The sequence below is a fragment of the Convolutriloba macropyga genome, chromosome 1 (genome assembly GCF_964194025.1).
Source record: "Convolutriloba macropyga chromosome 1, txConMacr16.3, whole genome shotgun sequence".
In the NCBI taxonomy this organism is placed as follows: domain Eukaryota; kingdom Metazoa; phylum Xenacoelomorpha; order Acoela; family Convolutidae; genus Convolutriloba; species Convolutriloba macropyga.
In genome coordinates this window covers 22644001-22669964 of record NC_134468.1, presented here as the reverse complement: position 1 = coordinate 22669964, position 25964 = coordinate 22644001, and the positions used below count along the sequence as shown (strand labels likewise).

General features: G+C 34.7%; 2 protein-coding genes across 2 annotated transcripts in view; one reads left to right on the top strand and one right to left on the bottom strand.

The window, feature by feature from the left end:
• LOC142347233 (uncharacterized) overlaps positions 1-18036 on the bottom strand; it is a 42295-nt gene extending 24259 nt beyond the window's left edge. The window contains exons 1-4 of the mRNA XM_075398920.1: positions 17943-18036; positions 17069-17185; positions 13212-13731; positions 2641-2825 (exon numbers count right to left, since the gene is read on the bottom strand). Of these exons, the coding sequence (XP_075255035.1) occupies positions 2641-2825; positions 13212-13731; positions 17069-17185; positions 17943-17963 (843 nt within the window). The 5' untranslated portion in view covers positions 17964-18036. The remainder of the gene's footprint in view (positions 1-2640; positions 2826-13211; positions 13732-17068; positions 17186-17942) is intronic.
• Positions 1-25964, top strand: part of LOC142336586 (activating molecule in BECN1-regulated autophagy protein 1-like) — a 329506-nt gene that overhangs the window by 89042 nt on the left and 214500 nt on the right. The gene's annotated exons all lie outside the window — the stretch shown is intronic.

Genomic DNA, 25964 nt, shown 5'->3' with positions numbered 1-25964 from the left:
TTAGCTGATCTCAAATAACCTTCATTTAGAGGGACACACACCCATTTGACCTTATCTCTTTGAATTAAAGTAAATAAAAGTCAATTTCAAAGTGAGGAAGTCATTTTTGAGAGTGAGGTAAGTCAAGTGTGACCAAAAATTTAATCACGCAAATGAACAAAAAACTCGCTCCACTAAGAGCGAAAAATGACGTCACACATGCAATTCAGTTGAAATTGCATGAACGAATGAACAAAAAGTGGCTGTGACGTCATATGGTCGTAACAAAAATCATGACGACGAAATAAAAAAACATAGCAGGACAAGTCCTGACGTACAATTCAAAGAATTTTCATTGACTAAACAGAAAAACTAGACCTAGAATGGACTATGAGTGAATTGAGAAAACCATTTTAGAAAAAAATCAGATAAAAAAATAGGAAAAAACAGCAATCAATGTCAAAATGCCGCATGTGAACCAAAAAAACCACTAGCGAGAAATGAAAAATTAATTCAAACAAAAAACTAGGTCTAGAATGAGCTGTGAATGGCTTGGGAAAACCATTCAGAAAAAAATCCGATCCAAAAAATCGAAAAAACAGTAAAAATCAGAGTGAACTTGCCGCATGTGAACAAAAAACCACTACCGAGAAACCGAAATTTTGTTCAAACACCGATTTCTCACTCTACTTTAAAATTAGACCGAAAAAAAATTCACGCCGCAAAACCACTCGCTTTTTCGCTCCATTTCCTGTTTCGGCGTGACCAAAATCACTACTCCAATTTGACTTCAAAAAACATGAAAATGTGTGAACAGATCTTAAAAAAAAACATAGCCGGAAGAATTCCGGAAACGACTCGAAGTAGAAATCTGACTATTCTCACTAATCAGATGCATCACCAGCATATTATCAATCGACAGACAGTGTAAGCAATTCACAAAGAAAAGACTGGAGAACTGGAAACTTGACAAAGGACCAAATCAAAAAATAATATTCTCTAAAAATCCAAACAAAATTCTCTACAAAAAGATAACATGCAGCTTCCCATCCATAACTCATAGAAATCAGTTATTTTTATATTTGGCTATATCAATCGCCCACCTAGTAATTGCAGAGAAACGTTATACAACAAACTATACAAAAGACTAAGAAAAACTCTTTAACGAATTAGAGATTTGTATAATTTGTTTAAATGAAACTGCCCTGCTAAGCCTTCAAGTGCAAATTCATAGCATCGACACCTACAAAAATGCTCTTTATTGAGAAAAGGTTACCAACAAAAACATTAAATTGGAAGAAATAGGCAATAAACTTAGAAAAAAGACAAAAAGTGGCCAAAATTTGCTCTGATTTATTCGATTTGCTTTAACAAACACAACTCTAAACTAATATCAATCAAAATGAGAGACATCCAAAAGAGCTACAACAACTGACTTCCACTAGAAACTCGCCGAAGGCTATCAAAGGTTGAGGAAGAACAGAAACGACATTTAAAACCAAATTGAACAAATAAAAAACGAGAAAAAGTAAGGTATTTTTTAAATTTTACAAGAAAAAATAAAGCCAAATAAAGTTACTTTCAGCAAATAGAGCAATGAAATGCTCGGGAAAAAATGGGCAAGTCATCGCAAGCTAAAAAATTGTCTACCATTGAAAGAAAAACGAAAAAAGCCAAAAATTTAAAAAAGTGGTTAAAAAATTCCTAATTTTTCTGCCATTTTTTTTCAGAAAAAATGTTTTATAACAACAAAATTGTAATGGATTTGTAACCCCGATGATCCTTGAATAACGCGCTTCTATGCAAATTGCACTTAAAGCATTAAAACAAAACAAAAGGCCAATATACAATAAATTTCGTCGAAAAATCAGCAAAACTGATCAAAAACCTCCAAATTTGCATAAAACTCAAATTAACTACTTGAAACCTTCAATTCCTATCAGATCGAGCCCAAATCCAATACAATATCATAATCAAACCTCACAAACAAGAAAAATTGCAAAAAACTGCTTTTAAAAGCCGCACGTGAACAAAAAAATTTCGCTCGCTCAGAGAAAATTTTTTCACACATCAATTTCTCGCTCTCTCAAAAACAGCGGTATGAACAAAAAACCACTCTCTTTTCGCTCCGCTCTTCACTTTTGTTCAGCAACCAAATCACTCCAAATTTTTTCACGCGTTTCATTTCCCGCTTCAAAATTCACTCCAATAAAATTGATTAAAAAAAAAAGGACTTCTCCAATACTCCTCTTCGAGTCGTAAAAAAGACAGCGCCCCAATACAATTCAAATTCTTTGAATTGTAAAAAACCAAGAGAAGGCCAATAATAGCCCCAGCTATCGCTGTGCGGCTATTAACAGACAACTTCTATCGCTCAATACAATTTCGTTGAAACGCAATTTTACTCATTTTTGCTTATCTGAAGAAAACTATAATCATAATACTCCTCAGGGAGTGGTAAAAATCCAAGAAAAGTCCAATAATAGCTCTGCTTAGCTATCGCAGCTATTAAAGATAAAATGTTATTAAAGCTACGTTAGCTGATCAATTCACTTTTTTTACCACGTCGATTAAATTAGAACATTGCAAACCCAAATAGCTTTTGAAATTTGGAAAACGTAAACTGATAAGATTATTACGTGTCACAAAAAATTTAAATACCTGTGACATGTTAGAATTAATGGTTTTGGAAAGGGGAGTCCTGGGGGTTTGCGGTTGCGACTGGTTGTTTCGATAGTAGCTATGCTGACTCAATTTGCGGTGATGACCGGCCTCATTGTCCAAGAAATTTTGGTTATCCTCGATCTCTGCCATGACCGAGTCGAGAAAATTGCTGTAGTATGAGTCTGAAAAAGTGAAAAGTTTAAGTCTTATAAAAGACAATTCAGATCCAAAAATTTTAAATTCTAGTAGTCATTATTAGTATCATTATTAATATTAGCAGTCCCACAATTAATTATTAGTGAAATAAAAAGTCAAAACGCAATCGGTAAACACTCTTTATCAATTTCCGAAAACACTAACCGTCTTGAGGTAAGAACTAATTTCCTTATACGAAGGCTCGATAATCCTCACACCCATCAGGCAACTTTGCTTAATTATCTACAAGAAGACTTTGCAAACTTTCCAAACAAAGCAAATTCTTCCATTCCAAAGTTTTACCGTAAACTTGATGAAAATTCTTTAGATCAAATTGGCAAAACACTCTCGGGTATATCCAACCGTTTGCACCCACCAAGTATATCCTCATTTTTGCAAAGTGAACTTAAAAGTGAAAATTAAACTTGGCAAAAACAATTCAGGTGAATGATTCAAAAAATGTTGAAAGTTTGGCTAAACAAGAGCTATCAAAACAGCGCGCAGAACAAACAACCGCTCAAAACAGCAGGCAGAAGAACCAGATAAATCAGGTTAATTATCCAAATCTCTTCATGTCTCATTTTCAAAGCACTGCAAATACTTAGTGCTGAGGTCAGGTGCATTTCTATCAGCTTTATATAGAAAAGGTTAAACACTACACGGAACTCAAATAACAAGAAAAAGTAGAAAATAATACGGGCGAATTGCTCTCAAACGACCGGCGAGCGGTTGGCTTCGTCAGTAGCTAGCCACGGTTAGTGAGGCTAGCTTTAGCTTAATTGAAGGGGTGTGACGTGAGCGCAGCGGAGGGCGGAGGTGCACCGCAGTGGGGGAGGGGGATTCGTGCAACAGTGGGGGCCCTTATGCCCTGAACGATGTGCAGGGGAGGGGATTGGGGGAGTGGGTGATGTAGGGGCGGAAGGTGGGGGGCTGGGATCAATTTCTAAGATCCGGCCCTTCACACCATAAGGAAAAGTCTCCAAAAAAGTTTGTTAACGCATACTTGGAGACCAGGGAGCTGAAAGGCTCTAAGAGCACACAATGCCCCCTGAGCGCCACCTGTTTATCCCGTTTTTGAGAACAAAAAGTGAAATTGGTCAGACGAAAAATCGGTCGAAAAATTGCAAAAAGACCAAAAGGATTAATTTAATTGCTAAAAAAATTGGTTGAGAGCAATTCACAATGATTTTATAAAAAGTGCTAGTTGTGTCATTTATGATAAATTATTTCAACTATAATTCAGCGTTAATGAGCGTAATAGGAGATGACATCGCGCCAAAACAGCAGCTGAAGTGCGTCATCAAAACAGTTAAGAAGAGAGCGAGAGAGAGAGAGATAGGAGAGAGAGATAAAGAGAGTGAGATATCAATTGCAAACCAGAAAGAGAAGGTAAGAAATCCAAACCAAAAGGGAGAGAGAGAGACCGAGAGCTAGGAAAAATTTCCATGATGAGATTCGACTCTGCAACTAACCTTGTTAGTAATTATATCATATAGAAAAAACTGAGAAGCGCAAAAAAAAAACAAAAGTGTCGAGGTTTTGCAGTAAAACTGTTTGGAAACTGCGAAATTTGAGGAAATCTTGCTAAAAATTGCCATATAAATTCAAGCCTTAAATAGTTTCAGTGGCTCATAAAGATCTATAAACTTGGAACCTGATTATAATTTTCCGAAAAATTTAAAAAAAAGTTATTCAAAAAATTGCTGAAACTCGAGTCACAAAAAATGATAAACATTTATTAACTCTAGCAACTATGCAGCAGCTGCTTATCAAACCTTGGAGGAGGTATCTGGTACCCTGGTGCTGGAAAAAATCGAAAAAATTTTAAAATATTCAAAAATATTTCAAAAAGATTAAATATTTTAAACAAAAATGCTTAATTTCGAGACATTAATTTCTTGAAAAACTTTCCATTACGTGTAAAAACTATGCAGAAAAATATTATCAAACCCTCAATGAGGTTCCTTGGCACTGGATGCTAGAGGAACCTAAAACATAAAAACAAATTTAAAAAAAAACTGCAAGTTTTATCAAAAAATTGCTAAAATTTGTGATATTAAAAAGTTGAAAACTATTTCATGGCCCATAAAATTAATTCAGTAACTTACTACAAACCAATAAGTAGGTTTTCTGGCCCCGGGACCTGGGAAAACTGACAATAAGTGTCAAACAAATTGAAAAAGTTTTGTCAAAAAACGCTTAAATTCGTGATGTTAAAAAGTTGATAGCCATTCCATTACCATCAGAAACAATGCAGTAACCAAACCTTAGAGGAGGTTCCTCGACACCTAGGGCTGAAGAAATTCAAAGAAAAAAACATTTTCAAAAGGCTTGAAAATAATTGAAAATTATTACAAATTTGCGTACTTTTGTTTGGATTACAACAACATATAGCCCTTAAAATGGTCAAAAAAGTACTTATGTCGTGCGAAAGACCTTACTCAGCTTCAGGATGCTAGAGGAACCTAAAACATAAAAACAAATTTAAAAAAAACTGCAAGTTTTATCAAAAAATTGCTAAAATTTGTGATATTAAAAAGTTGAAAACTATTTCATGGCCCATAAAATTAATTCAGTAACTTACTACAAACCAATAAGTAGGTTTTCTGGCCCCGGGACCTGGGAAAACTGACAATAAGTGTCAAACAAATTGAAAAAGTTTTGTCAAAAAACGCTTAAATTCGTGATGTTAAAAAGTTGATAGCCATTCCATTACCATCAGAAACAATGCAGTAACCAAACCTTAGAGGAGGTTCCTCGACACCTAGGGCTGAAGAAATTCAAAGAAAAAAACATTTTCAAAAGGCTTGAAAATAATTGAAAATTATTACAAATTTGCGTACTTTTGTTTGGATTACAACAACATATAGCCCTTAAAATGGTCAAAAAAGTACTTATGTCGTGCGAAAGACCTTACTCAGCTTCAGGCAGCTTCAATTTTACTGGTCCAACAAAATATCTAAAAATGATAAAACACGAAAAATTGCCAACACTTTCAGCTCAAAAAATGACCTTTTAACCCTAAACTACGGCCCTCCCAGTAGCCTCACTACACCAAGCACTAGAGGGACTACCAAATGCGGCTACGGGCCTCTAATGAAACTTCGTGGCCGCTGGGAGCTACCTGCTTAACCTGTTTTTAAGGACGAAAATTCAAATGGGTCAGACCAAAAATCGCTTTAAAAAAGACCAACAGGACTAATACAGTTGCCACAAACTTCGTTTGAGAGCAATTAATCAAAAACTCCTTCCAGTGTTCGGAAGACCAACTGCAGACAAACATTGCAAACAACCAGAAAGGGTCCAAGAAGGAAAAACATTTGAAACGGAATATTAACCAATTTTGAAGAAACTTGAACCAAGACTAAAATCAAAACAAATAATTTATTTTAGGAAAAACAATTTGAAGATCATGCAAACTTTTGAAAATTATGTTTGTGAAATTTTTTAAACTGTTTCAATGAAACAAGCTCTAATAACAGTTGAAACATAACCCACTAGCGGATAAATGTAAATAGCTTTGCCATAAAATTAACGTAACCGATTAACGTCGCGCAAATTGCTCTCAAACAACCGGCGAGCAGTTGACTTCGTCAATAGCTAGCCACGGTTTCTCCAAGGCTAGCTTCAGCTTGATTCCACTCCTTCATCTTTTAGGTTTCTAGCCTTGTTAGTAAATAAATCAAATAAAAAACCTGATTAAAAGTTTGCACAAAAAGTGCAAAAGAAAATTTTCCAAATTTAACAGTAAAAAAACGTTCAAACCCGTTTTTTGTCTCTGCAATTCTGTCAGGCAACCCTTCTGCAAGACAAAAAATTTCGTTGGCCAGTGAAGATCATTAAAATCAGAAAAGGACAAAATATTCAAAATGTTGAAAACAATCGCAATATTTAACAAAATCTTGCTAAAAATCAAGATATCGAAATCTCCAAAACCATTTAATTGTCTCAAGAGACTATCCAGTATCCCTATTTCAAGATTTAAATAGTTTCACTAGCTCATAAGGATCCATAAATCGGAACAGAAGAATTTTCCAAAAATTTGAAAAAAAATTAACTTATCAAAAAATTTCTATAGCTGGATTAATTAATATTTTTACAACCACTCCATAAACTCTAGTAAATATGCAACAGCTTATCATCGAACCTTGGAGGAGGTCCTTAGGACCCTGGTACCGGAAAAAAAATTCAGAAAACAAAAATTCAGAAATTTTTAAGAAATTACAATCTTGAAAAACATTCCATTACATCTAGAAGATATACAGTAGCATATTGTCAAATCCTAGAGGAGGTTCCTTGGCTCTTGAGGCTAGAAAAACCTAGAAAATGACACAAAAAAGTTAAAAATTGCACAAAAAAGATAAAAAGTTTAAAAAAAAAACAAACAAGACCAACAAAAATTTTCCAGTAACTTATTATCAAACCCTAACGGAGGTTTTCTGACCATGGAAGCTCAAAAAAACCTGAATAATGACTGTAAATGTCAAAAGTTAAAAAAAAAGCAAAAGTTGTCAAAAAATGCTAAAATTCGTGATGTTAAAATCATGCAAGACATTCCATTACATCTAGAAATTATACAGTAACCTATTGTCAAATCCTAGAGGAGGTTCCTTGGCTCTTGAGGCTAGAGAAAACTAAAAGACAAAAATTTTCACATAAAAACTTAAATGCAGTTTTTACCAAAAAAATTGGTAAAGTTTGTGATATTAAAAAGTAGAAAACTATTCCATGGCAAAAAAACTTTAAGTCATTATCAAATTTATAAGTAGGCTTTCTGGCCCCTGCGTCTGGAAAGGCGTGAATAATGAATAAAAAATGTCAAAACTACTGAAAAAATTGAACATTTTGTCAACAAAAACGCAAAAACTCGATGTTAAAATGTTGAACCCATTCCACTAGAACTAGAAACTATGCAGTAATCTACTATCAAAACTTAGAGAAGAATGCCTGAGACCTAGGGCTGATGAAACTCAAAAAACGATAAAAAATTATCAAAAAGCGTGAAAAAATTAAAAATTCGTATAAATTTGCGTGTTTTTAGCGAGTGGTTGTTCGTCAGTAGCTAGCTACGGGGGGGGGGGGGGGGGGGCAACAGCGCGCTGTGGGGTGGGGTCTAAAGGGGAAGCGTCTTCAACCTCTAAGAACAGCCCTTCACACCATAAGTATAAGTCTCCAAAAACAGTGAGCTGAAACAGAGCTGAAAAGCTCTAAGAGCACTTAATGCCCGCTGGGTTACCCGTTTATCTCTTTTTTGAGGACAAAAAGTCAAATGAGTCAGACGGAAAAACGTCCAAGCGAAAAATCGCATAAAAAGACCGACAGGACTAATATAATTGCTACAAACTTCGTTTGAGAGCAATTAATGAGCCTCAAAAGACAGCGTATCAAGGGCCTTTGGTCCAGCTTCCTAAAATCAAGAAAGCCTAGAATCACTGAGCAAAAGGGCAATAGGGGTAGAAAAGTTTTTGGGGAAAAAATTGGAAAAAACTAGCAAGATAGGCTTCTGCACCATGTCTCTTAAAATTTTTCTTGGAATACAAAGTACTATATTATTTTATGAAACTTACCAGTAACCAGCTTCCGATTTTCGAAAAACTACATTTATCAACATCAAATCTACGCTACAGCCAGCCAACCAAAAAATACTGCTTCAATCACAAATTAAACTCATCTGCACTAGAAAACTCTATCCTGAATATCGGCTCAACCCTTCATAATAAAATTCTTAACGTGAGTTTTTTTAAAAACATAATTCAAATGGATGCAAGACCAATAGTTCTAAAGGAACATCTTAAAATGTTTTTCTTTCATTTATTTAAACAAAACTCGAATAATGCGTCGTGCGGCAAAGCATCATGGAAAAGTTGTAAGTTTTCATAGTACCACTGTCTCAATTTAAACCGTAATATATTTAGTTTATTCCATTTATACTCTGACCTACACTGCCCATTTATTTGTTTTGCTGTTAATAACTTAATGGGAATTCAATGTGTTTTCTTTTCTTAAGCAACAACAGTGAAACGTCTGGATATAGCCTACTAACGGTCTAAGAGCTGCTCAACAACACCAAGGGCTGTATCCATTTATCCGTATCGAAATTTGAAAACTCAAATCGCTCAGACGAGAAGACGATGAAGTAGAAAAATCCCATAATGACGATCAGGATCTAAATAATTGCAACTTTGCTTGACGCCAAGTAATTACAAAAAGATAACAACCTGATAAACAAACAAACACTTGATTTGTTGATCAAAGCATTGAAAACTAAAAACAACAAAAAAATGTACATGAATGTTCACAAAACCAATAGAACAGCCATAACTTCTAACATCCGAGTTAACAGAGGCCTTTTGTTGCAACTTGAAAGCCACAGAAACAAAATAGAAGACAGCCGACTAACGGGCCAAACGCTCTTGAATGACTGGCGAGTGGTTGGCTTCCTCAGTAGCTAGCTGGGGTTAGCAAGGCTAGCTTAATTGAGGGGGAGGGAGAGTATGAGGGGGATAAGAGGGGGTGGGGTGATGAGCGCGGATGGGGGCAAGTGTGCAGGGTTACGGATGGAGGGTGCGGGGTAAGTGAAGTGCGAGGTCATAAGTTAACCTGGGAGAGAGGGGATAAAGGAAAAGGAGCAGGGGGTCAAACAGTCGCCCTTGACACCAAAATTTATGTCTGACTGATTTTGTTAAATTGCACACTTCGAGACTGCCGTAACGCTCTAAGAGAATTTAACGCCCTCTGGACTTTATCTCTTTACCTGATTATCACGTTTTTAAGGACGACAAGGAGGCTCGCAAATGTGCGTTTGCACAATGTTCCAAACACAATGAACCGCGTTTTTGATTTAATTGTCTACAAAATGAGGAAGAGATAAATGGTGTATCAATTTATAAAAATGCCTTAAGCTCAGACAGCTACACAAATCGACAGCTGCGCACATCGACAGCCTTAAGCTCAGACAGCTACGCAAATTAAATAACAACTCAAAAGAGGCCGATGATAACTAACATTACGAGTAAGAGACAAGACAAACAACGAAATCAAACAAAAACTTTAAGCATTACTCACGATGAAAATTCAATGTCCTTTATATAGAAAGACCTAATCGAAAAGTTACAATGGCACCAGATGAAAACTGATCTAAACGAATTGAACTGCATTTCGACAGACAAAATACGTCCTTATTGAGAATAATTACAAGTAGACAAAACAAAAAGTCAAAAACTACGTCTATATTTTTTAAAACAATTAAACTGAGAGCCCTGAAAACCATCAGCTATCAGCTGAAACCATTCAATTGCTTCTCTCATACATTCATACAAAGCCATTGAGACGCGTCATTACCCAGAATGTCTTACGACTACAAGAACAAATACAGGAAAACCAAAGTCAATTCAACCTTGCGAGGCAACGATAATGAAGCCTATAAAATCACATTACATTCACTTAAAAAAGTAAATATAATCAATTGCAACCTTCTTTTAGGGTAATTTGTGACTTGTCATCTATGTGATGAAGGGATAAAGCAGCAGAAGACAACCTCAAATATTGGAAAATATTAAAGAAAAGTTATGGAAAGTCTAAATATCAACGTCAAAAAACCATTATTTATTTGACAAAAACAGGAACAAACACTACATTCACTAGATAGAGACAACAACCTCTCTTCGCTGAGATTATGCTAAAGTGTGACAGAAATAAGGTTGAAACGGGGCAAATCTCAGAAAAAGAAGTAACTATTTTTTGTAAACAAAATTTGTGAAACCATAAATCAAAACAACCAAATTCTTTTGACTAAACCCTCGTAAAAAGACTAAATTTCTATTACTTAGGAAGCCGATGGGGCCTCCCATTTGAGAGACCAAATCAAAAGACTACAAGACAACAACAAATACAGCTAGAAATAAACAAGTTTTACACAAACGTCGTTCAAGCCGAAAAACAGTTTGCTCTTGATTGAAATTATCATGAATGTTCAGTTGAACGCAAAATTGACTTTTCAATAATTGAGTTTCGATTTGAAATTAATCTGGTCTGTAAATAACATAAATCAAAAGGCAGAAACATTTTATTAAAAAGTATAGAGCCCCATTACAATCCTAACAATTATTGAATTGTAAAATTGCACAAAAAAAACAAAATGGGCTTCCATTTGTTGCTAGCCCACTAAAAGAAAAAATGTTCCAAATGTTACCAAAATAGACAATTTAACCAATAATCAAATACATCAAAAACAAATGATAAATTTTGGATACTCATTGACTTATATTGGCGAAAAACCTTTGGGCATAAGCTGAAAGCACTAGATAGATTCTTTAATAACTCCGTAGATTATGAATTAGACAATTGATTAATTAGGATGTCATAACACAACAAAAAACTGGACGTTATTTCAACATAACTGGGACCTCTTATTATTTGAACCGTTTAATTAAAAAAAAGACTTGCCAGTAATTGAGACGAAAATAAGGCAAAACATATTTTTTGAAAAGGGACAGACCTGAAATATAATCCGAATCTTTTTGCATCGCAAACATCAACCATGAGACCAAGATCGGCCTTGCTAGCACTTCATGGCTGTTAAACAACTCAATTAAACCAAATTTTTGCTTGCGTTATGAAGTTTTTGGGAAACGAAAATCAATATATCAAAAAAAAACGTAATTTTTTACAAATCGACGTAAATTATCGAAAGACCGTTAGCTCCAGAACACTAGCATAGGAACCAGAGGTGAAAATAGGTCCTATCTGGGTAAACGAAGATTGTGTTTGCAGTTTATATGTGCACAATACCAGTCAAACTGGACAAAGTGGGCCAAATAAGCATAACTGATTTTACTTTTTATTGAAAAAAAAAGAGTTCTCAGAAATGTAGCCAAAATTATAACCGAAGGAGTTGGTTCAAACAATTCAGCAACTCTCTTGTATCATTCATTGTAAAACGAATGAGAATATCGTCAACAATTTTATCATATCTGTAGTAAAAATTGATCGCAATTAGCAAAAAATTACGAAAAATGTGAACTAAACAACGAAAGTTAGGCGTTAGTTAACGAATTCAACTACCGAAGTTAACTTAACTAACGTCCACATAACTTTAAGCCCCGTAACTCTTCGAATAAAACGAAAATTAAAAAACCTTTTTAATTTGAAATTCTAAGCATGACAAGCTATCTAATGATACATCTCAAGACTCTGTACGATGAATATATCGTATATATAGTTGCTCCCCCACTAAAGTGGGTCGGAACAATAAGTCAAAAATTGCCAGAAGAAAAAAGTTCAAGCCAACAATCGTATTAAAAAGACCACATGACTAATATAATTGCCACAAACATCGTTTGAGAGAATTCAAAACATTGTCTAAAATGTGCAAACAACGACTTCAATGTTGAATCATAGGTTGAACCTTCTGTCTGTGTTACCTAAAAAATTAAATCGTAGTACAAAGCTACAAAATACGAGACACAAATAGAAACAAAACGAGCTGCCACAACATTGCAAAAACAGCTCGCCTTTGTTTGTAAACGAATTCAAGAGATTATAGCAAAACGCTTATGAAATATTGAGCCCAGAAACAAACAGCAAAAAGATACGATGTTGCAATGTTGAGACAATTCTACGCTACACGCTGAAAAGTCGGAATTAATTGGAGGAAAGGCACAAAACAGCTTTAGAATGTACAAAATTGATGTTCCCAATTTTTATGCCTTCATAGCATTGTAGCACATCCTGTTACTCTTAAATACGTAATACAAGCTGAAAAATTATTTTTGACTTGACGCACTCCGGCTTCACCAGTTTACCCCTACTTTAAATCGGGGTTTTCTCGAAAACTTGCGACATGAGAGTCAGACGACGACAGAATACAATTCTTCACTAGCTTGAAGAGTAGCTGGTGCACCTCCAGTTTTCCACAATTTACGATCGCCGGAAGGCAAAACAATCATCAGGAAACTCAAAATCTTTTTGGTTTAATCGAAAGCAATAGGTTGTCTCAACTGATTGAATTTAGTAGGGTGAACTTTTTTGATCGTTAGAATATGCAGAGTATGCAGGGCAGAGTTCGAATACGGAGAAATTGACTAAAACAAAGACATTGACAATTCTACAAACAACGAATTCAAAGTTCAAAATACTTAAGAAATTTATTCAAGAGCAATACACAAAGATTTGACAAATTCCACCATTGGATTAAATTTAGATCCAAAACATATACGACCAAAGTCAGGCAAACTGTGAATGAGAGAACAATTTAGATCACGCAAAACTCAAAAGAAGAAAAACGCAAAAACTCAATCAAAAATTTCGCATAAGACAAAGACACGCGCGACTTCAATAATTGATTCAAATTTCGTTCGAGAGCAATTAATTACCTTGATGCTCGTTGAAAGACTGCGCTTCCGACTCGATTTGATGACCCACAACTGGATCTCTCGTTTCCGTCGCAGGTGCTTCTTCAAAGCTGTACTTAGCACTCGCCTTAGAAGATCCCAATCGAGGACGCCATCTCTTGCTTTGCAATTGTGTGTGCGCTTGTGCATTCTGATTGGACAAATCGCGGCCATCTCTGCCAGCAGAGAATGAAGGAGCAGTCTGCAATTTCAAACCACTCGCAGCTTGGTGCTTAGGAGATGCCACCAGAGGATTTGTGGTACTGTTATGACTTCTGAGGTTAGTAAAATTGCCGCTGCTGTTATTGTTTTGGTTATTAGGCTGGTTATGATAACTAGTAGTTAGTGCACCACTGCTCTCCACAGATGATAGTGAAGATGATGATGATAAAGCTAGTCTCTCTTCCTGCTCGTATTTGCTCTCCAATTCCGTGATGAGTTTGGACACCTCCAGGTTGTCAAAGAAGACTTCCCCCGATTCTCTTCCGACGCTGGCTGATACCTAAGCACACACTTTTGAGTCAATTGGAAAATGTCAAAAATTAAAAGCATTTGATATCAAATTCACTCGCCTAAAATCTTGAAATTCCTTCAATTTTCAGGTTAGATTCTATTGTGATCTTCAAAAATCTATGTCGTGGTTTCGAGCACGAAAAAAAAGAATTTTAATTCTATAATAATTAAATTAAAAATGGCCTAGATGTACAAAAATTAACAGGTATTTAAACTCCGTATCAGTATGAAAATGTACAACTCCGTCTAGATATAGATTAGCTGCTTTGGGCTAATTTACACCTTGAGCATGAACAAGAAATAGTGCAGTTTTTGGCACTTAACAGATTGTTCTTCCAACCTGAGAACGAGTCATTGATATCTATAGGGAGGATTGGTGAGTTGAATTATGATAACCATTAATGGTACCAAGGTGGAAATGATCGCCCAAATTTATAGTTTATGTACACTGATTGTAATCTGAACAAATTTGAAGCAACGACTCGGTTCAAATTATACGCCATTATTAAATAATATCAATTCGCCAACATCCTGTAAGAACATTTTTATTATATATCGACTTTAAGCAAGTTCGCAGTGATACCTTCTCCAAATCTATCTGGCTGTTTCTTCTGTCTGCTCGATGTTCTCGTGGCCCCTGAAGGATGTTCCCCTTCAGCTAATGAAGTTTCTTCAGTGGAACTAGTTGATGCCACATCTAAATTGTCCCAACTGCTCTCAACTTGTGAGTCAGTAGATTGCTGATCAGTAGAATACTATAGATGCCGCTCTTGGTTTAGTTGAAAAAATCAGAAACATGAAAAAATAAAAAGATCCTTTTACAGTTTTACTTAAACTGCACAAAGCATTTGATAACTTTGGTCATTTTATCCTACTAGAAAACCGTGAAAACTACAGAATTCAAGTATGTACCTATTGCCTGCGCAACCATTATTTATCAGAGATATCAATATTTACATATTGAAAACACTGAACAAAAAAACGACTGGTTAAACGTGCGAATCCTTTGTTGAGTTTTAGGTCCACTCCTGTTTTTGACAATGGTCCACCGCACGCTCTTTTCAATTCTTCAGTGACTCTTTGCTGATAATACAATAGTAAATAAAATATACACTTGCAAAGATGGAGGAATTTCGGAACGATTTCCAAAGAATCGATCAATGTATGAAATACAACAAAGTAAACGTGTGAAAAAAAAACAAAACTTAAAGTAGAGTATAAACGGAAAAAGATGAACAAATTCTTCCTAATTGTCAATCAGTTGCTTGATATAATGTCTGTAATAAACTTGTAAAAATCTCAAGGTAAAACGTATTATTCAACTAGAACAAAAGAAAGCGGGATCAAATCTCCACCAATAAACAAACACAACGCTCAACAGCTCTCGGTAGCATCTAGGACATCTTGTCTTTCAAACATGTTCAAAAAACCAAACATAGCAATCCAAAAAAGCTTTAAAAGTAAATATTCAAACATAAACCGACTAATGTCGGGAGGATTGCTCTTGAACGACAGGAGCAATTTTTCTTTATGGGTGCAAAAGTAGTTAACAACGATGGGATTCGAACAATTGACCTCCCAATCCTTAACCAGAAGCACTGCCCAGTCTATCAGGCCCTCCTTTTTGATATGATGAACTCAATCCTATTTTAGCAACAGGCTTTACTTCGCTTTGAGAACAACAGAGATCACTCAAAAATGAAGAACGAAAGCTTTAAAAAGTCCCTTGAGAAGTCAAAGAGAAATCAAAGAAGAAAAGCGCAAAAATGGTCAGCCGAAAAATTTGAATAAGAACACGTTTACAATAATATCTATGAACTTCGTTCAAGAGCAATTAAAAACGCATAATTGCACGAGCCGTTATAACCTCCTAATACGGAAACTAGAGCTGGCAAGTAAAATCTTTAAATATGGACTTCTCAGAGGAATATTTAATTGCCTGTTGCAGGGCCTTTAATGAGCACTCGAAAGTCATTGTTATCATTCAAGAACTAAATTTAGACAGCTCATCCTCATGAGCGCTGAGAGTTGTCCCATCGGCTTGGGGGTACTGTCCAGTACTGCATTGCTTGACTAGAAATATTTAAGTTCAATCTGGTTATACATATTTTGTTTTATTTTGTTCATCTTCACTCTTACGATGTTCAATATTTTGTTTAATTTTCATGCTTTTGATTCTTGAATTAGCGGCTCTTGGGCTGCCTTCAACAAACCTCCAGCAGGCTTTCCTCCAGTCTCGACTATGTGTATACTTATTAATGTTAATCTTTGTAACTTTATTTATTCAAGACGATTTCAGTTATCATTATTAAAAGTTGGCACTGTACCAGATACATTTGATCAAATTCAAAACATAACCAACTGTCGTCGGACGATCTTCCCACGACCGCAGGCTAGGGGCTAGCTTAGGATTAAGGAGACCAGATGCAGTGGGAGGGGGCTGGGGCAAAAAATGCTTGTAGAGTCCAAATTAACTATAAAACTGATAACGGAGTACTATTTCCTCAACAGCTTCAGTGATCGAACATTTAGGCGCTACTAAGGCTCTAAGACAGTTACACAGCAATCAAGAGCTACAGAAATCCACCTCCGGCGGTTTTTTTGCAACGTCCAATAACTCAGGGGAGCGAAAAGACATTTAAAAAAAGAGTGAGTCTGGTGAAAGAAGAGGGGTCTAGTGAAATTTCTGAGAAAAAAAAAACAAACGACTACAATAAATGCTTCAAACTTTGTTCCAAAACAAATTGAATACGCTGAGCTGATCTTGAACTGAACATTTGTGCATGGGAGCCAACCAGAAATAAATATCGATTTGATGCAAGCTGTTTGATTGCAGCCTTTTTACTCCATATTTAACAACGAAAAGGCAAAATGGTAGTTAAGATCAGACTTCAGAAAAGCTGGTGAAAAAGATAAGGAAATTAGTGATAAATTTGCTTTACTTAGTAAATTTTTACTAAAATTTGTCTTATAAATTTGCTTTACTAAGTAATTTTTACTGGTTGGTAAGTAAAATTTAGTTGTTAATTTAGTTGGTAATTTTTACCAAAATCTTAAGCAAGGAGACAAACGTAATATGAACAGAAAACCTTAATCGTACAATATCGTTGAGTCAACTCTTTTGTTTTTGTTATAACCCCGCATGAACAAAAAGCATGTCAGATCAAATAAAGACCAACAGAAGGGTCTCAGTGCCCTCTACGTGTCTTAAGGTATCTGAAAGATTGCATCATGCACCAATTTGACTCCGGAAGCCAGATTTATTTTGGTAGCAAGAGACTGCTCCGATGCAAAACGATTAGCATATCACGCATTTCCTTACGTACCTGTTCGACCAAGTCTCCCGAGACAGTGGTAAGTGGCTGCCATCTGCTGTTTCCAACCCCACCACCACCCCCACTTGTTCCCTCCAACTCAGCGTCACTGTCAATTCCACTCAAGTTCTGAACACAAACATATCAATAACGTGACGACGGGTTTCATTGACACAACACTGCAATCTATATCGTATTTTAATTCATGATAATGAGCCTGCTCTGTCTGTTATGCAGCGTCATGTAGATACCAGTCCATCTACAATTTAACGTAATTTTCCTATCAGAAGCTGATCTATGCCAATCAAAATTATATGCGTCACCGATTTTCATCCGCTTTTTGCTACCCTGTTCTCGACAAATTTGGGTTAAGAAATCCGTAAAAGGAAGGCGGTGGTGACAAAACTATGACCGCAGAAATTTGTACAATCCTCAATCAGATTTGCGTTGCAATTCAAACCCTAGAAGTTCCACGTTACAGCAGTAGTCAGAGTTTGGACTCATTAGTTTTAAGAGTCCCTTAAAAGCCTTATAATAGATAGAGCGGGCATATTTCCATCAATTATTGTAAGATATATATTGAAGAGTTGAGTTATTACAATCAACGATAAAATCAGGATCCCTAAAATTCGATAACTTCAGCAACTTTCGTCGGCTCTTAAATACCCCGCTTTTTACTATATACAATTTAACATCAATGTGAACAGCTCGGGGTCAACTTTTCACATGGTGCACAAGATTTAACCAACCCCCCCCCCCCCTCTCCCCTCCCCAGCATTGATAATAATTCTCAATAGCTGAAATAGTCATAACGCTGAATAGTCATAACACATGTTACATATCTACAAATTTAGGACCAAAATTTTCAAACAGAAATATAACTAACCACTAATCGACGATCAAACATGGCTGCTATCAGGATATCTGCAACTCTCTTCCATTTTCACAAAACATTCCATCTGAAGACGCGCAAAAATGTTTAAAATATTGCTCGCTTACTTGCACAGAGCAAATCAGTTCATCAACCGTTATAGCCGTGGGACGCAGAATGTTGCTCTACATCATTGCCCCATTTCTAACCAAGTTGTCTGGTATATTAAAACTGAAGTAGCTAGTACATGTTTATAATGTAACCGAGACTATTCTAATGCAGAACGAATTAGCATCAACACCCTCCTCAGGGAAGTATGACGCACGTTCCCTCTTTATGGTCATGATGGTCTCGGTAGCTAACAAGAGCGATTGCTTATTGAAATGAGCATTTATATAGATGCCTTTCTGGGGGCTAGACCCGAAGGAAAACCCGTTTAACAGTCACACCCCTCCGAACAATTGAGAATTTACCTAATTTATATGTCTGGTTTCAATAAAGCTTCTTCCGCTAAAATAAGAGACAGTAGTATCATTAAAGTGCATAATTTGTGCTAAAATGATTTCATCCCAACCAGGGATCGATTCTTAAAGGCATTTTCTGCTAGCCTCCCGTCCTACATGAAAAATTATTTTTTGCACCCCTCTAAATTACCAATAAAAATTTTTCCGCAAATTGCCAATAAAAATTTACATATTTTTAGCAAGGCAGGATTCTAGAAATCACATTTAGAATGGCTTCCCTAAAAAATCAAAAACAACCCATGTAGCCAATAACTCAAGGGAAATGCTGGAAAACAGACACTTTACTGATGTATAATAAATGTTAAACATGCATAAATAGGAGAGGCGAAGAATTTCCTAATTGTAAATTCAAACTCTTAATCAAGCAGAGGAGAAGTGAGTATTCGAGCAAGTATCTTTGTTTATTTTTGCTGAATCAAGTTTCAGTCTTTCTTATTAAAAGCTAAATATTATTATGATTCCTGTACTGTTTACGCTAAGTCACATTGCTATTGAGCAGTAGGATGCCTCGAGACCTTGCAATTTAAGTCGGTTGAAGAAATGGTACAAATCAGAAGCTACACTCAAAAAAGCTAGTTTTTTTGTATTTGTCAAGAAAATTAAAATTTTTAAATTATGTTTTCAAAAATCCCAAGTTCAATTCAAGGAAAACAAATTTAATATAAACTGCTACCATGATTTTCAAAAGTCAAATTATGAATTTTTGTTCAAATCAAAAAAAATTCAAGAATTTTTTTCTGATTCGAGTATCTTTCATTTGCAAAAAATCTTCGATCTCAAATATAAACAATAAATTGTCGAAAATTCATTAAAAACAGAGTAGATCATCAACACGAACTGTATTGCGATTATGTGAAACTTATTGTCATTTGCATTTTTATCTTGAAATTTTTCCTATATTTTTCTATATCAAACATGCCATGTTGATGAAGTTTTTGTTTTTAAATTGAGTTCAGATGAACTGTTTTTTTTGTTTAGTCAATTTTCGCCGATCGATATATTCATTGCACATAGTTATGAGTGGTACCATTAGACAGCTTGAAATGTGCGTCAAAAATGAAATTATTATTTTGAATTTCGATTTTTCCGAGCAGTTACAGAGGTTTAAAGATTTGTGGACGTTAGCATCACTTCAGTTGTTTTCTTCACTTTTTCAATTTTGATCAATTTTGCTTTGAAAATTACGATCAAATGTTAACGATAGTCTCACTGGTTTTACATAAAATAAGTAGGAAAAGAGTTGCTGAAAAGCTTGAACAAACTGAATTGCTTGGTCTAAGTTTTGAAAAAAAATTGAGCAATTTTTTTCATTTTTTTTTATTACAAAATGGCACAAAAAAAGCTTCTGTAACACACTTCGTCGAAAAATTCACCGGTAGTGTAGACAAAAGAACTGCTGGCACACTCTCTGTTTACTCAAATAAGGGCTATTTAACCTCACATTGCTAAGAAAGTCTTCTGGACCTAATAACTTGACGGCCTTTTGCTAAATCGGCATTTAAAACCATCGAAAACTTCGATATTAGCAAAAACTTCCTTACAAATCGGTATTTTCGTCGGCAAAAATATCTTTTACGCAAATATTTGGAACAGGGACACTTCATAACATCTGCGCCACGATAGCAGGTCCAGTTTTGGTCTGGGCGTTCATTTTGCAATGAAAAATAATTAGCATTGTTTTTGCAGTCCATTTTAAAAAATTTATCGGACTTTTTTTATCCCATATTAAGACAAGCCTGGTTTCATTTTGAGGTTCACTTAATGAGAGGTCCTCTTTAAGTTCAAAAGAGGAACAGAAAAAAATTTGTGTTTTCTCAGTAGAGCTCATAATTTCAATGGCTCCGACAAAATGTTTTCTTAAAATCGTTAATGAATTCATCAGTTTGTTAGCATTTGCTCTTTTTGTTGTTTTTTGACTTTGTCTAATTCAAAATTGTACTTCACCAACTACGAAGCTGGCAAAGAAACTGACCAATGCTTTCAGTTGATACCTAACGTTTTTGGCTAATATAACTCGATAATTATTCAAACTTCAATTATATGACATATTGACTATTTTTTGTCAAATTAGCTATATTGCTAACATTTGGAACAATTATCTGTTTAAATAGACGAGCAGCAATAACAAGAATAGTTTCGGTCTAATTGTGAAAAATTCGGATTGTAATGGAGCGCTGTGCCTTTTTTTGTCTTTTTTGCCTTTTTTTGTTTTTAAATGAATTACAGAGCAGAATACTTTCAAATCAAACCTCAATTAAGGATCCATTAATAACAAGTGCAACGGGAAGCAAATGAGCATACATTATAATTTCAGCGAAAAGTTTATGGTTTTTGCGGCTTGAACACTGGTAAAAAACGGTTTGTAGAATTTTGTGTGAGTTCTACTTGTATTCGTTGTTATTTTGAAGTCTTGACTTAGTCTCACTAATAACAGGTCCAATAGGCTTCCTAAGTAGTAACAAATTTAGCTATCTACTATTTTTGTAGTTGAAAGATTATGGTTGTTATGACTAAGAGTTTGAAAAAAATTGCTTTAAAAATATTACTAGTTTTATTTTAGCTTTGCCTCTTTTCATCTTTTTTCTATCACGTTGTAGCGTAGTCTCGGCAACGAGAGAGATCTCATTATATTTAGAGTGAAATAGTGTTTTATTTTTTTCACGTTTTCTTATTTTTGCGCGCTTTTTGCTGACTTGTCGAATTATTATTTTGATGACAAGTCAAATATCACATTGAAGACGTTGACAGGAGACGCAATTGATAGTATTTCTGTTTTTATTGAATATATTATAATTTTAAATGCTTCAAATGGCACAAAAAAAGCTTCTGTAACACACTTCGTCCAAACTGACCGGTAGTGTAGACAAAAGAACTGCTGGCACACTCTCTGTGTACTCAAATAAGGGCTATTTAACCTCACATTGCTAAGAAAGTCTTCTGGACCTAATAACTTGACGGCCTTTTGCTAAATCGGCATTTAAAACCATCGAAAACTTCGATATTAGCAAAAACTTCCTTACAAATCGGTATTTTCGTCGGCAAAAATATCTTTTACGCAAATATTTGGAACAGGGACACTTCATAACATCTGCGCCACGATAGCAGGTCCAGTTTTGGTCTGGGCGTTCATTTTGCAAGGAAAAATAATTAGCATTGTTTTTGCAGTCCATTTTAAAAAATTTATCGGACTTTTTTTATCCCATATTAAGGCAAGCCTGGTTTCATTTTGAGGTTCACTTAATGAGAGGTCCTCTTTAAGTTCAAAAGAGGAACAGAAAAAAAATTGTGTTTTCTCAGTAGAGCTCATAATTTCAATGGCTCCGACAAAATGTTTTCTTAAAATCGTTAATGAATTCATCAGTTTGTTAGCATTTGCTCTTTTTGTTGTCTTGTGACTTTGTCTAATTCAAAATTGTACTTCACTATCTACGAAGCTGGCAAAGAAACTGACCAATGCTTTCAGTTGATACCTAACGTTTTTGGCTAATATAACTCGATAATTATTCAAACTTCAATTATATGACATATTGACTATTTTTTGTCAAATTAGCTATATTGCTAACATTTGGAACAATTATATGTTCAAATAGACGAGCAGCAATAACAAGAATAGTTTCGGTCTAATTGTGAAAAATACGGATTGTAATGGAGCGCTGTGCCTTTTTTTTGTTTTTAAATGAATTACAGAGCAGAATACTTTCAAATCAAACCTCAATTAATGATCCATCAATAACAAGTGCAACGGGAAGCAAATGAGCATACATTATAATTTCAGCGAAAAGTTTATGGTTTTTGCGGCTTGAACACTGGTAAAAAACGGTTTGTAGAATTTTGTGTGAGTTCTACTTGTATTCGTTGTTATTTTGAAGTCTTGACTTAGTCTCACTAATAACAGGTCCAATTGGCTTCCTAAGTAGTAACAAGTTTAGCTATCTACTATTTTTGTAGTTGAAAGACTATGGTTGTTATGACTAAGGGTTTGAAAAAATTGCTTTAAAAATTTTACTAGTTTTATTTTAGCTTTGCCTCTTTTCATCTTTTTTCTATCACGTTGTAGCGTAGTCTCGGCAACGCGAGAGATCTCATTATATTTAGAGTGAAATAGAGTGTTTTATTTTTTTCACGTTTTCTTATTTTTGCGCGCTTTTTGCTGACTTGTCGAATTATTATTTTGATGACAAGTCAAATATCACATTGAAGACGTTGAAAGGAGACGCAATTGATAGTATTTCTGTTTTTATTGAATATATTATAATTTTAAATGCTTCAAATCCCTTTTCTCGAAAAATTTCAATGACTTTTCGATTTTAATTGACTTTTTGAGTTATTATTTATTTATAAGTAATTTAAATTTAGAGCATTTTTTTTAACTCGATACGTCAATTATTTATTTTCAAACAATTCATGAACTTTTGAAAGTTTTCTATCTCTTCCTCATTTGGTCGACAACTAAGTCAAAACCAAAACTGTGGCTGAGAAGAGGGGTCGGAACATTATGTGCGAACACACATTACCGCGCCTCCTTGTTTATAGAAAAAATCACTTCGTGGAAAAAATCAAAATTTCACAAGTAAACTGTAAGAAGGTCAGGCCTATTCATTTAACACCAACAAGCATAGATCTAAGCGAAGCATAATAAATATTATTTAGTCACTTAGTTTGAGTTAGCTAGAGTTCTTATTCCAACAGCGCCAGCACAACAACGGCTCCAACAAGGCCAAATAAACGTCTCCACGCGCAGTATGACGGTACTGAATAATAGTCGACATTAATTTGATGATAAAATACTTACAAAAAGCGCATTCAGATTGAAAACTGTGCTGAAACTTGGTGGTATTTAAAGATGGTGTCTCTTTGTTAACAATTCCAGAAACTGCGTTGTTTACGCACTACAAATTGGAACTCACCACTCACTACAAATGAACAAAAGAATAAGAGCCAAGAAAAAAGTACAAGGTCAAAAATTGGAAAGGAAATTACTTTCCGTCAAGAGTACTTAATTCGAAAGAAATTTGAAATGGTTTGAAAAAATGTTTTGCTGGCTTAGAGTTGTTATAGGTTAAAAAATGCCAGAATGACAGTATTTGAAATAAATTAAAAAGATCTTTGTATTTCTTAAAGATTCTTTTAATTCTTAAAAGATCTTTGTAAAAAAATTTACCTATGTGCTTAATGGGATTGAAACTTTCCAATATGAACATGAACACTTTAACGTCGGACAAATTGCTCTCAAACAACAGCCCGGGCAATTTGATTCAGATAAGGCTTTAGCCTAAATAATTAACTTTCTGAATAAGAACAATTTAGGTCAAGCGAAAACCAACAAGAAAAGCGTGAAAAATTAAAGTAAATTAAAGTTTATTTAATAATTACTCAAAAAGTGGTATTGAAAAAATGTTCTAGAACAAAACGATCAGGCAAAAATTTTGCATAAAAAGAAACATCCGTTTACAATAACAGCTTCAATTTCCCTTGAGAGCAATTAATAACAACCTCTGTTTCTTAAAGCTATATCGTTGAAAAGAGTCTTTCAGGAGCTTCAAATGGTAGCTTCTTCATTGATAGAACTTCTTTTCTTCTCTACCTCTAGAGGTATAAAGTATGATCGAATGCCAACAATGGCTTCGAAAAACGAAATACATTTAAAATAAAAACAGATTCCTAACTGCCAAAGCAGATTCCAAGTCAAAACAACATTACTTTATTAAATTAACAAGGAGGCTCGGTACTGTGCGATCGCACATAAGGTTCCGACCCCGCTCATCCACAATTTTGCCATAATTGTCTACCAAATGAGGAACAGATAGAAAACCCTCAAAATTCAAGTTTTTTTCAAAAAAAAAAATGGTGTATGAACAAAAAGATAGCCCCCAAAGCAAATAACTCAGTGCAGCACAAAATGATGCATTAGATTCATGAAATATGCCAATATTAAGAAAGCGAGTCAAGACGAACAGCAAAATCAAACAACATCAAACACTAAATATCAAAAAAATTAAGTCAGTTTTAAAAAACAAAACTTAATAGCGAAGTCAAAATAGCGTTAGATAATACTGAAACTGAACAAAATAACTTGTAAATCACCAGATAAGATATGGGAGCAGTCCATAATAAGGCTTGGTGACAAATAGACAATAAAGATTAAAAACAGTTCAATTGAAAAATTCGCTTATTTCTCTTTAAAACAATTAATTTAAAAATAAGGAAAACCATTAGAAATCAACTAAGGTATCTCATAGGTTTAAAATTACCAGTGCTTCTAAAGATGCGAATTAAGAGCTGTCTTTATTCAATTTTTATGCGGTTACAAAAAGAACAACAAATAGACAACAAACAAAAAATCAATTAAATTTTGCCAGAAAACGCTTTCGAAGCCGTAAACCCTTTCTTTGGCCCTCAAAATATGTTTGATTGCACCTTCGTCGAACACCGATAATGCATTATGTGACCTCTCATTAATGAGATCAGGTAACAAGTCGACGAAAAAGAGAAAAAGCAAAAATAAAACTTGTTTTTTTTCGAAAAAAGAATCATTTCCATAGCCATGAAAGCCATTAATTACAAAAGGAAAGGATTAAATAGGTTCATTTATTCTTCCAAATGAAGCGCATGAGACCTCCAATTATCCAGAATATATCCTACGTGTACAAAAGGAACGTAAAATATGACAAAAACCAAAAGATTTATTTTTTTTTTTGAAAAACCCGTGTCGAAGCAAGTAGTCATAACGAATTCTTTAAAAACATTAGATTTTGTGACAACAATCCCTTTGACACCTTATCTTGACAACAATGTTGTCATATTTGGCCTGTAATTAACGAGACTAGGTAACAGACAATAAAAGGAACAAAATTGCGAAGTTAAAAAGTGTTTATTTTAATTTTGGAAAACAAATGTTTTCAAAGTCATGAAAGCCATCAGCTATCTACTAATATCAGAATATTTGCCCATCTATTCTTCCATTAAAGCCAATGAAACTTTTCAATTGTACAAGAAATTTCATGCGACTAAAAAGACAAAGTAAAAACGACAGTTAAAGACAAAATTAGAAAATTCAATTCATTTCTTCGAGAAAGTATTGTCGAAGCCGTTAAAAAGAGTCTATATCCTCTAGGATCTTGATATTATCTATTGTGCTTTATTTTGATTGCCAATAATCTGACATTTGAGCTGTCAATAGCCTGATAATGTGACAAAACTATTAAATTGTCAAAAATGGGCAAATGACTGAAAATAAAAAAAAAATGTGAAAACTAGTAGTATCAAAGCCAGAAAACCATAACTTAAGGTGTAAAACCGCAATAAAGATTAAATTTAAAATTAAAAGGAAGAAGAAGCATTCTTTCATTGCTGACACTAAGCTACAAGTTGAAGTAGAAATAGTTCCCAACTGAGTCTACGAAGGTTGCGTTAGTGGTGTTTGGGTGTACTTCCTGCAAATTTAATCAAAGTGGACCACAGAAAAATATTTTGTGCTGTTTTTGATGAAAAAGTCTAATTCTTGCTAAATATT